Here is a 12,244-nt window from a genome sequence, read left to right on the forward strand (position 1 = left end):
TTCAAATCCCAGCAACCACATGGTGGCTCACAACCATCTGTAACGAGATCTGACTCCCTCTTCTGGAGTGTCTGAAGACAACTACAGTGTACTTACATATAATAAATAAATAAATCTTTAAAAAAAAAAAGACAGAAGGGAATATGATCAAAGTCCACTATACAGTTATGTATATGTGTATTTATATATGAAATTGTGAATGAATAAATAAAAATTTTATTTAGGTCAAGGTCATCTTCAGCTATGGAGGAAGTTTGAGGCCACCCTGGGTAACATAAAGCTCTGTTTCAAAACAAAAAAGTAGAATGAAACAAAAAAGTTGGGAACATTAATATAATCAATTTATTCACAACTTGCTGCTGCTTCAAAAAACCCATGGTGGTTGGGGGCAGTGCTTAATTACAAAAGTTTCTAAAATTATTCCTCAAAATGCAGAATTTTGAGGAAGTTTGCCTGCTTAGCGGACAAGGCAGGAACGTATGCCCGGTAGCATATTCTGAAGTGTCCTTTATGATGTCACTATAGTATGAGGATTTAAAGGAGCTGCAGAGATGGATCTTCTTTAAAGAGCATTTGCTGTTCTTGCAGAGGGCCTGTGTTCAGCACCCAGTCATCTGTCACTCCAGTTCCAGGGGTGCTAATGTTCTCTTCTGACCTTTGTGGCACCAGGTGTGGTGCACACAAATATGAAAGTCAAACACTCAAACACAGAATAAAACAATAAATCTTCAAAAAAAAAAAAAACCCTTATTTAAGGAAACTTCATATTATCCTGGCGGCTCCTGGGGAGGAATTTGCAGACACTCTCTGGACCTGAGGATGTCACTACCAAACACCACACAGTGGCTGGCTGTGCCACCCGACAGTGAAAACACGCGTTGATTATGCATATGTTTATAGCACTAGACAAGCAGGAAAGGGGAAAGATGAACATGGTATTATACTTTTCCTTTACTAAAGTAGCTTAAACTCTTTGTATGGATCCTGGGAAAGGCACATGGTGCCCAAAAATCTGGAGCCGAGTTTCCTTTGGACATGAAATATGACTACTTGCCTACACAGAGAGGAAAAGAAGAGAGCACCAGGAGACGTGCTCGGTGCAATTACAGTGTCTTAATGAGAACGCGAAGCTACAGGAAGCCCTGCTCTCAGTATCTCTAATCCTCCTACCAGCCCACAAAGCCATCACTCCCCTTTGGCTCCTTTTAGTGGAGAGGGATGCAATGTAATTTCTTATCAATGAGATGCCATTATCCTTTTAATTATGGAGTGAGCTGTCCCCATAGAAGACAGAGCAACAACAGGATACAGCCGGAAGACAGAGCATTAATTTCTTGAAGAAAATAAGGTACTAACGCTCTCAGTGAGTTCTGAAAGTAACAGGCCAGTGCAGAAAGAAATATGAGAAAACTCAGCACCCAACTCAGGCCTACTGGGCTAAAACACAGGGCTAAAAACAAACTTGTTCTAACTGGATGTGGTTCCTCACACCTGTAATCCTGCACATGGGAGGCAGAGGAAGAAAGATCATGAGGTTAAAGGCAACCTCAACAACAGAATGAGTTCAAGGCTAGCTTGGCTGGGAAACCCTGCCTCCAAAAAAAAGTAAAAAGAAACAAAAACAGGGGATGCACTGCGCACACACACACACACACACAAACTGGGCCTAGCAAGATGGCTTCACAGTTGAAGGTCCTCAGAACCCACAGAGTGGAAGGACAGAATCAACTCCTGTAAGCTGTCCTCTGACCTCCACATGTGCACCCACACTCATATGCAGACAAATAAATGTACTAAAATGTTTTTTAAAATATTAACATAAGGCCAGACATCCCTTCTCCAGGGTTTCATTTAACCTGACATCTCTTATTCTAACCCATACAATACTAATATCAACTCCAACGACAGAGACCAACAACAGACTGCCACTGAGCTGTGCTTCATGTGAGCTGTCAGGGAGTTGCACAAACCCAAGGGCCCTTTACCTGCTATCTCTTCTGCAATTGTACCTCGAGATTTCTGGGAATTCTGAAGGACAATGACAATGTCTTCAAGAATCAAGATATTCTGGAATGTCTTTATATCTAACAGACAGGCTCTCACGTTTCATTAGAAAAAAAAAATGTTTCAACGTCACAATCTTCCTGTCCCTAAAAATCAATATAGTTTTATGACAGGTCATCTTTTTAAAAGACAATTAAAATATCTCTTCAGGGGTTGGAGAGATGGCTTAGTGATTAAGAGCACTAGCTGTTCTTCCAGAGGAACATAGATTCAACTCCCAACAGGACAAGGGCAGCTGGCAACTGTCTGTGACTCCTGTCCCAGGGGATCCAACCCCCTCTTCTAGACTCTGCAGGCACAAGGCACACTTGTAGTATACAGACATAACCAGATGAAAAAATAAATAAAAATTAAAAACTGTCTTTTTAAAATATTCAGACAGGACTAGAAAGATGGCTCAGCAATTAAGAGCACTGACTGTTCTTCCAGAGGTCCTGAGTTCAATTCCCAGAAACCACATGGTGGCTCACAACCATCTATAATCCCATACCCTTTTCTGGTGTGTCTGAAGACAGTGACAGTGTATTCACATACATAAAAGAAATAAATCTTAAACAAACAAACATAAAACCTCAAATAGCATGTTCTTAGCCTGCAAACCCTTACCTGGCTGTCGGCAACCCTTGTTAAACAAGGTTTTGCCGTGAACCATGTCACAAACCACATTGGTGGGTGCAGGTTGGCTGACATGAAGCTTGGAAGTCTCCTGGCTGGATGAGTGGTACCAGCAGGGGAGCACTCACCCAGTGCTGGGTGTCTGGGCCTTTAGAAGAGCTTTGGGGCTAATTATGTGACTGATTTCAAGAAGTGGTGCTTGTTGCTGACTCCCCAGATTCGCAAATCAGCCTTTAATTCTAAGTAAACTATGGAGGGAGACAGAGGCTGAGCTGCTTCTGATGTCATTTGTGCTGCCGGGGAAGGTTAGAGAAAAGCTGCAGAAGTCAGCAAACAGATGCAGACCAAGAAGGGCAGTGAGGGTACAGGAATGGAGAGAAAAGTCAGAGTCCAGCTCGGTTTATTTCCTAGGATTAGACACTTCTGCATAAGGATGGGTCTTCAGTTTAACAGACCACAGAGCAACAGCAAACAGCAAAGTGGCTCACGGCAGGCAGGAAATGGAACATTCAACTGTAAACACTGAACCCACCCATGGCAAACTTAGCACTGGAGGTGGGGTGGTGGCACATGCCTTTAATTCCAACACTTAGGAGGCAGATCTCTTGAGTTTGAGGCCAGCCTGCTTGGAAACTGGCCAGCGAGTCCCATCACAGGCAGGGCTACATAGAGAAATGGCCTGGAAAAACAAAAAGAGTAAAAATAAAATCATGTGTGTTCTGGAATGCACGCATTTGCACAACTCAGTGTGGATGTCAGAGAACAACCTTCTTTAAGTCCTTGGATCATCAGACTTGGTGGCAAGTGTCTTTACACACTGAGTCATCTCCCTGGCCCATCTTTTAATTTAATGTGGCTATGAGAAAATTAAAAATCATAGGCATAGCTTGCACCAATAGCTAGTGTAAATAAATGGAAGTTCAATTTCTTTTAGAAGTAAATATAAGATTCTGTATACTGGTGTGTGCTTGTACAACAAAAAGCAAAAGTAACTATGGGCTCAAGAGGCACTGAGGGCAGAAGGAGGAAGTTAAATCCAGGGGTGCATGCCAAGTGGTTGTGTGGTTGTGTCTCAGAATCCTATAGCCTTCATAGCATGGCTGACCAATTCATTGGAGAGTGCACTGCAGAATTCAAAGATGACAGCCTGCGGTCTGACAGAACTAAAACAACCAAGGACCTGGGCCCTGCCATGAAGTCTGATGTGCAGAACCCCTTGGAAGCAGAGCCAGGGGCATGGTCAACGAGGCAGATGTGGGTGGTAATGGCACAGTCCCTTGGAGAAGCATCCGGGTCCTTGATGAGGATGGCAATGGCTGTATGTACGCAGCAGAGCTTACCTGGGTGATGACAAACCCTAGAGAGCAGTTAACAGCTGAGAGGGAAGCAGACAATCAATCGCCTGCTTCTTAACTTTCCTTTAAACTGATCTGCTATTTAAACAAACAAACAAAACTGAGCAGTGCTGAGCAGGCCAGAGGGCAGAGTGCTTACCTGAAGCCCTGCCTTGTATCCCCAGCACCACATAAACAGGCATGGCGGAGCATTACCATCAAAGGCACACCTTTGCTGAGTCTACCAGTGACTTGGAGAGCATCAGGATCGTGTAGCCATCTGAAGGAGCTATATGGTGGGACCAGTTCTCAGTGCTGTGCCATTTACAGGACATAAAGCTTGCCTGTTATTCACAGTAAATCCTTCTAAAGCTGTAAGCTCTGGGACCCTATCCAGACCAATTCCTTGGCAAACAGGCTGCCAAATGATGGATGGTTTCCTTGTACATCACAAAAGAATGTCTCAAAAATAAAAACTTGCGGGTAAGGTAGGGCACAGTTTTCATCCCAGCACTTTGGCAGTAAAGGCAGGTGGATGTTTGTGAATTCAAGGCTAGCTTGATCTAGAAAATTTCAGGCCTGACAGGGCAACATAGTGAGACCTTGTTTCAAAAATAATAAATAAATAACTTTCATATTTATCTCTTTGAAGACCCAATTTAGGCATCTGTACAAATGATACACTTATGTAATTGACCCATAGGAACACCACCACACACACACACACACCCCACATACCTATATTGGAAGTCAGTTGAAACTGGGGAAAGCAAACTGACTTTGGAGGGAATACAATGAAAGATTGACTATAAATCAAACCACAAAGCCAGGCTGTGGTGGCACACGCCTTTAATCCCAGCACTTGGGAGACAGTGGAAGGAAGATCTCGGAGACTGAGTTCAGCCTGGTCTATAGATCAAGTTCCAGGATAGCCAGGGCTACACAGAGAAATCCTGTTTCAAAAAAAAGTTTTAGAGGTGAACTTGTTATATGTAGAGAAAGTTGCTAAAGTAATTTTATCTGGTTTACTGGTTATAAAGTAGACTTTACCTTCTCTGATGACAGGTGAAAATCACCAGACATAGATATATGATAAATACACATATATATGGTAAATACATATATAAGTACATATATGCTTGATGATCTATAAGTATTTATCATAAATATGTGTGATGATCTTCACTTATCATAGTAAAGAACTAAGCTTCAAGGTTGGTCCCGGTGGCACACGCTTGTCATTGCAACACTCAGAGAGCTAAGGCAGGAAAGCCACAAGCTTGAGGCCAGCCTGAACTACATATTCAAGGCTAGCTACTACACACAGTAGCTACTACTACATAGTGAGACCCTATCCCCCCCAAATACAAACAAACAAAATATCCAAAACAAAACCAAAAATAGATGCAAAACATAACAATGGTATGTGAAATGACAGATAATCAATAAAATGAGCCTTTCTCACAGAATTTAGGAAGGTTGATTGTGTGTGTGTGTGTGTGAATTCAATGGTCAGGAATGACACAGAATGCCATTCAGAGGTAAAAGAGGATTAGAGTTGTCTGGATATGGCTAGGTGCGATAACTCACTTTCCACCCTGAAGCCTAGAAAGATGGTAAGTTAAGAAATGGATCTCCAGCGAGCTTGTGCGCACTGTCAATGAAAGTGGGGAAGAGAAGGCAGGCAGAGTGAGGAAAGATATCCCTTGGGCCCTGCAAGATGGTTCCTGAGTAAAGTTGCCAGCCACCATACAACCTGTGTTCAAGACCGGGACCCACATGTTAGGACAGAATCAATTCTTGCTGTTCTCTGCTCTCCACACGTGTACCTCAACGCCACACATAAATACACAAATGTAAATAGAAAATGCCTCTTCCTTTCACTTCAGCAATTAGGATATTCTAGATCCTAGTTATGGCATGGGTCACATTGTGCATACATGTTTCTTTGTTTTACTTGGGAACGAAAAATGTCCCATTTTTAAATTCCTTTTCTGGATCCTGTGCCCTTCAGCTTACTTGGCAACCCATGCGGTAACCCACTTCAGACCTGGGGCCAGTCAGAGCTCTCGCTGATGATAAGGCATAATGGCTACCCGCCTCCTCCGTCACTCTCAGGTGGCCTGGAGTCACCTGAGGGTGTGCACACAGTCTCTCAGAACGATCCAAGGTGCCTTCCCCGGGATCCGGTCTCCATTGGTCCGCTCCTTCCGTCCTTTCCCGGAAGAGGCGGGCTGAGGGCGGGCTCTACACGGAGAGTTCACCAATGAGAATTGCAGAGGGCTCTGTTCTTCCGCGTGTGTGCTCCCGCTGGGTCGGCTTCCTACGGAGAGAACAGGGGGCGTCCTTACTGCCTACGAACCCCCGCGTCCGGGGCGGAACGCGCTCGCACGCTCTTCTGCACCTGCGGGTGAGCACTGCGCACGCATCCCTACACCGGATGCACCGTGGGGACGGCGGGAGTGCTCCTGAAACTGGGAGAGGTGCTTCAGGGGACTTGGATGCCTGTATTTCTCTGCTTCCTCTTCCTTGTCATGCCTTACTAGAAGGCTTGGCAAAGCTGTCAGCCATCTAGCCTGCCCTTATCTCTAAGCATGGGTTGAACTCATTTCATTCAAGGAGTACCGAGGACAACATGTATTGGACATATACTGCAGTACTATTAACTAAGTCTACCTAATGAATCTTAAGGCGGTTTTATTTTGTGTGTGTGTGTGATTTCTTGACGGCCCCACCTAATAAGACAGGTCTCCAGTCAAAGACACTTACCCTTTTATTGTGCCTCCATACCGGTGAGGTTTATATAGAGAAGTGCTTGAATCGTCTTGTGACCTACCCCTTGTCCTTATGATAATAGTCTTAAACTCCTAACATGGGCTGCAAAACTTTGCTGATCAATCATTTACTTATTTCTGCCAATTTTCATTTCCTGCTCTTCTGGTTTCTCCAGTTACCGAAGTGTTTTACGAGGCTGAGAATCAAATTCAATTTACTTTTCCACGTTGGACATTTGTTCTACTACCAAACTACATTTTCAGCCCAGTCATCGAACTTGTGATTCCTCTCATGTGTCTACCTCTAGCCAGAAATATTTTCCCATGTTTGGCTAACTCATTCATCCTTGAGTTTCATCCTGGAAGTCAGGTCCTCTAGAAAGTCTTGACAGATTACTCCTGCCTCATTTTCCCAGCTGTCTGTACATACTGTTTTAAACTTCCAGTTTACTTGCCTAGATTGTAAACTCCATGAGGGCAGGAATTGTCTCTAGCTTGGTCTTGTTTGTATACTCTTAATATAGTAGCCAGCACACAACACCTATTAATGAATAAGACAGAAAAGAGGCATTTAGCGCCTTTACACCCCATCGTAACAAACTTTTTTCGAAGGTTGAAGTTATCTCTATTGAAGCCTTTCCTGAGTTCTCTCTTGCTGCATTTTGTAGGGTTCTGAAACAGATGATTTTTGGGAAACAGTCTGGGCAAATACAGCCTCACACAGCACAGACCCATCTTTTGCCTCAGCCTCCTTGTGATTTATGCTACAGCTACACTGAGCTCCTCAGTTCCCCCCACGAGTCAAACCTGCATGTACTTGGGTTCTCTTCCAAGTGTTCAACCTTACTCTTGTGAAGAGAAGAAGAAAAGCTGTTTCTTTGCTTGGGTTTTTTTGTTTGCTTGTTTTGTTTTGAGGTAGATCAGAAATGACTTCTCCCAAAAAGATGGCATGTCGTTTAACTTGCATTCCACTAGCAGACTCCATTGAGCTTAGATACTTTTATCTTAACTCAATAAACCATTTTGCAGGCCCTTTCTCTGTCAGGTCATGTGCTGGGGGCACCTAAGCTAAATCAGGCCTAGCATCTGACATTAAAGAGCTTCGTCTCCTAAGGGAGACAGGCATATAAGTAGGCCATGTAGTGCAGTTTAGACGTCACTGTTTATGAACAGGAAGAAAGGTATAATCATTCCGGTACTTTAACCTTGTCTGTTGATATTCTAGGTTCCTCAAGATGTCAACCTCAGTCCCACAAGGCCATAACTGGACCCGCCCAGTGAAGAAGGATGATGATGAGGAAGACCCGCTGGACCAGCTGATCACCCGGTCTGGCTGTGCTGCCTCCCACTTTGCAGTGCAAGAGTGCATGGCCCAGCACCAGGACTGGCGCCAGTGCCAGCCACAAGTGCAGGCCTTCAGGGATTGTATGAGTGCACAGCAGGCAAGACGGAGGGAGGAGCTGCAGAGGAGGAAAGAGCAAGCCAGTGCTCAACACTGAGACCTTATACCATCTCACACAGTGGGCCTGACGAAATCAGCACCCAGAGAGACCTGGGAAGAAGAAACCCTAAGTAATAGAAGTGGTATAAAATCTGGGGACAGTCTTCAGGACAGGATTGACAGCCAGACACCATGAGGTTGCACACGACGGTCACCATGAGCTGATCTATGGTCAGATTACACACATCCTCACCTTTCTTTTTCTACCAATATTTGTGTCTACAACCACACTCCCTCCACCCTACCTCTCAGAGTCTGTGTGCCAAGTACTTTATAAGTACATACGCCACGAAAGATAAACGGGTTGCCCAATCGGGCCTTCATTTTCCAATCACAAATTTAACCACAGGAAGTGTTTCTAAGGCATTGCGTTGGCGATGTGCAATTTGAAGAGTAACGTGACCTTCCTGTGGCTGAGAGACTAGTGGGAGAGGCAACACTCAAAAGAGTGAACACTCAAATAAATAAAGCAACACTCAAGAGAGTGAACTCAGTTTCTGCAGTGACATAAGCGCCTCTATCTTTCCTCACTTCTTCAGTGTAATGGGGTGGGGGGAGCTAGTAGGGAAACACCCTCTTTTTCTTTTTAAAGACAGAATCTGTGTAGCCCAGACTGACCTTAGACTTACATTAGCCAAGGATGACCTTAAATGCATGATCCTTCTGCCTCCACCCCCAAGGACTGAGATTACAGGCATGTGACACCACATCTGTCAGGGAAACATTTTCTTTTCATCGTCTGCCCCTCGCCAAACCAACACAAAGCTTGCCTGACATTTTGGAAGTATGTTTAACATTAAAATACAGACTTTGACCTTTAGAAAATGGAGCCACCATCAACACAGAGCTTATGTTCCTACTTGTCAACAGTTTGGCAGTGCTGACGGGGCCTTCTCTCAGCGTGTTGTGTCCTGCTGATAACAGCAACAGTTGCTTCCTACTACCCCCTTTTCTTCGAGTCAGGGTTTATTTTTGTAGCTCTGGCTTCCCTGGTACTTACTTTGTAGACTAGGCTGGAATTGAGCTCACAGAGATCTGCCTGCCTCTGCCTTCTGAGCACAAGGATAAAAGGCACACGTTATCACACCTAGTCTGCTTCTCATTTTTATTCCGTGAAACCACCAACCTGTTCTATGTTCTTGGCAGTCATTTGGGAATGGGAAGAGGGTTGGAAGGTGACCTACTATAGAGCCTTAGGCTGTTTTTTTTTTATCATTATTAACAAAGTTTTCAGGCATCTGCATGTTAGCAGTCCAAGTCTGAAGTTTGGTAGACCCTAAAATCTACTTTGAACCTTGTGTGCTGAAATTTTAGGGGAAGAACGTAGAGAAGGCATGAGAAGGTTAGGGAACAGTTAAGTCATATTTCAAGCTGAAGAGCAAGTGACTAAATAGAGCTGCATCTCTGATGGTCCATTCCAGCTTAGAGCTGTGAGTCAAGTTGTGTACACCAGAAGCATCCCAAAGATGGGCATCGTGTGGTGGCCATACCCATAATCCCAGGACTGTGGAGACAGGCAGATCGCAGTGAGTTTGAGGTCAACCTAGTCTACATATGAGTTCCAGGACAGCAATAGCTATATATTGACACCTATCTTCAAAAATAAATAAGTATAATTCCAGGACTCGGGAGGCAGAGGCAGGCGGATTTCTGAGTTCGAGGCCAGCCTGGTCTACAAAGTGAGTTCCAGGACAGCAATAGCTATATAGTGACACCCTATCTTCTAAAATAAATAATAAAAAGTTCTGAATGTGAAGAGGGAGTCAGTTGAGTGGAACTGAATGAAGTGCACTTACTTATTTGTATAACATAGGAAGAATTGCCATCTGGAGCAGATGAAAAATACATCAGAATCAATAAGAAAAAGCAACTAGAAAAGTGAACACTGGCTGGGTGTGGAGGCCCTTATCTACCTACTATCCCAGAATTTGGGGGGCTGAGGCAGGAGGCCCACCCATAAGTTTGAGGCCAGCCTAAACTATGTAGTAAGTTCCAGTCTGGCCTGAACTATGAAATGAGATTGAGATTATTAATAATAAAAAAGAACTAATATACTCAAAGTCATAGGAAAATGGAAATATATTTTACAAACAATCAGAAAAAAACAGGCTTTAAAAACAAAATGTTAGCTGATGCCGCTGGCAGGTAAAATGACCAGTATTGGTAGAAATAGGAATGGACGTTCTTCACTGGGAAGCGATGACTAAATTTTGGGAGGACACTTTGGTGAGTTCTGTAAACAATTTAAATATATAAATCTGGATATAGTGACACATGCCTATAAGCCCAGCACTCAGGAAGACAGAAGCAGGGGATTGGGGCCAATTTGAGCTATTGTGTGAGTTCTCAGACACCCAGACCTACAGTGTAAGATCTGATTTCAGGGGAAAAAAAAAACTGAAATATACAAACCCATTTCATAAGAGATTCTCTACTGAATTCATGTTATTAGATGCATGTGCTTCTGTGCCCTGCAGCACAGTCACAGTGTAAATTCCATCAGGAAGGACCTCGGTTGCTTAGGTACTCAAATCTAAACAGGAATGTGTCTGCGTCATTTACAGTGGGGCTACATCCCTCAAATGCATTCAAGTAGACATTGTACCTTGAGGGGAAGGGAGGGGAAGCGACCTTGAGTGAGGGAGTAGAGCGGGAGAAAGAGAGAAGGGTAAAACGGAAGTAAAGTATAGGCACGCGTGGGAACATCTGGATGAAACCCGTTACTCTACAACTACTGCTATTGAGCTTTGGCATTAAAATGCATTAAGAGAAACATCTGGGCATGAGAAAGGGGACTCCCGGTTAGATGCCAGCCTGAGTAACAGCAAGATCCTGGTTTAGAATGATAAATAATAATAACAAAAGGCTGGGATGTGGCTCAGTGGAAGGGCACAGCCTGGCATGGGCAGAACCCTCAGTTTGCTTTCCAGCACCACCAGAAAATAACACACGAGAGGGGGAGTGCTGGCTCACACAGTAATCCCAGAACTTGGGAGGTTGAGGCAGGAGGATTGCATTCCTGGGCTCAAGGTTAGGGTGGGCTACAGAGTGAAGATTGTCTCAAAAAACAAGCAAGCAAAATGTCTAATTCACCCAACCTGCTGAACAGCATAGTTTACCAGCAAAGCACACCATGGAGTCAGTTGTTCACCTTTTTTTTTTTTTTTTTTGGTTTTTCGAGGCAGGGTTTCTCTGTATAGCCCTGGCTGTCCTGGAACTCACTTTGTAGACCAGGATGGCCTCGAACACAGAAATCCGCCTGCCTCTGCCTCCCAAGTGCTGGGATTAAAGGCCTGCGCCACCATGCCCGGCTCACCTTCTTTATCACAGTGACTGACTGGGAGCTAGGATTCACTGCCACCCACAGCATCTCAGAGACTGTACCACTTAGCTAAAGCCTGGGGAAAGATCAACATTCAACAGCTGGAGTATGCTAGGATATAGCTCAGGGGCTGAGTGTTCACCTGGCAGGCACAAAGGCACAATCACCCGGACTGCAAAAATAAATACATGAGGGTTGGAGAGATGGCTCAGTGGGTAAGAGCACCCGACTGCTCTTCCGAAGGTCCAGAGTTCAAATCCCAGCAACCACATGGTGGCTCACAACCATCCGTAACAAGATCTGACTCCCTCTTCTGGAGTGTCTGAAGTCAGCTACAGTGTGCTTATGTATAATAAATAAATTTAAAAAAAATAAATACATGAATAAATAGCTGGACATGGTGGCACACACCTTTATTCCCAAAAACTCAGGTGGCAGAGATCTGGGAGCTCTATGACATAATTTGAGGCTAGCCTTGTCTACATAGTGAGTTCTAGGCTAGCAAGATGTGGTGAGACCCTGTCTAAATATATATAAATAAAAATTGAAAATAAGATGTCTATTTTTATTCATTAAAGTAGAAATATCATTAAATAGCATCATCATATGTAGGAATCATCTTATTAGCATTTAT

The 12,244-nt window shown here is 44.0% G+C and overlaps 1 protein-coding gene across 2 annotated transcripts; it reads left to right on the forward strand.

The window, feature by feature from the left end:
* Positions 1–6,309: 6,309 nt before the first annotated feature.
* On the forward strand, positions 6,310–8,886 carry LOC110298785 (cytochrome c oxidase assembly factor 4 homolog, mitochondrial). Of its 2 annotated transcripts, none has more exons than XM_021168230.2 (2): positions 6,310–6,423; positions 8,013–8,794. In XM_021168230.2, the coding sequence occupies exon 2, from the start codon at positions 8,023–8,025 to the stop codon at positions 8,284–8,286; it is 264 nt and encodes an 87-aa protein (XP_021023889.1). In that variant the 5' UTR covers positions 6,310–6,423; positions 8,013–8,022; the 3' UTR covers positions 8,287–8,794. The 2 variants fall into 2 exon arrangements, with proteins under 2 accessions (XP_021023889.1, XP_021023890.1); XM_021168231.2 differs by lacking the exon at positions 6,310–6,423 and adding an exon at positions 6,433–6,496 and having other exon boundaries at positions 8,013–8,886.
* The last annotated feature ends 3,358 nt before the right edge of the window (positions 8,887–12,244 follow it).

Source organism: Mus caroli, chromosome 7, assembly GCF_900094665.2.
Source record: "Mus caroli chromosome 7, CAROLI_EIJ_v1.1, whole genome shotgun sequence".
Classification (NCBI taxonomy): domain Eukaryota; kingdom Metazoa; phylum Chordata; class Mammalia; order Rodentia; family Muridae; genus Mus; species Mus caroli.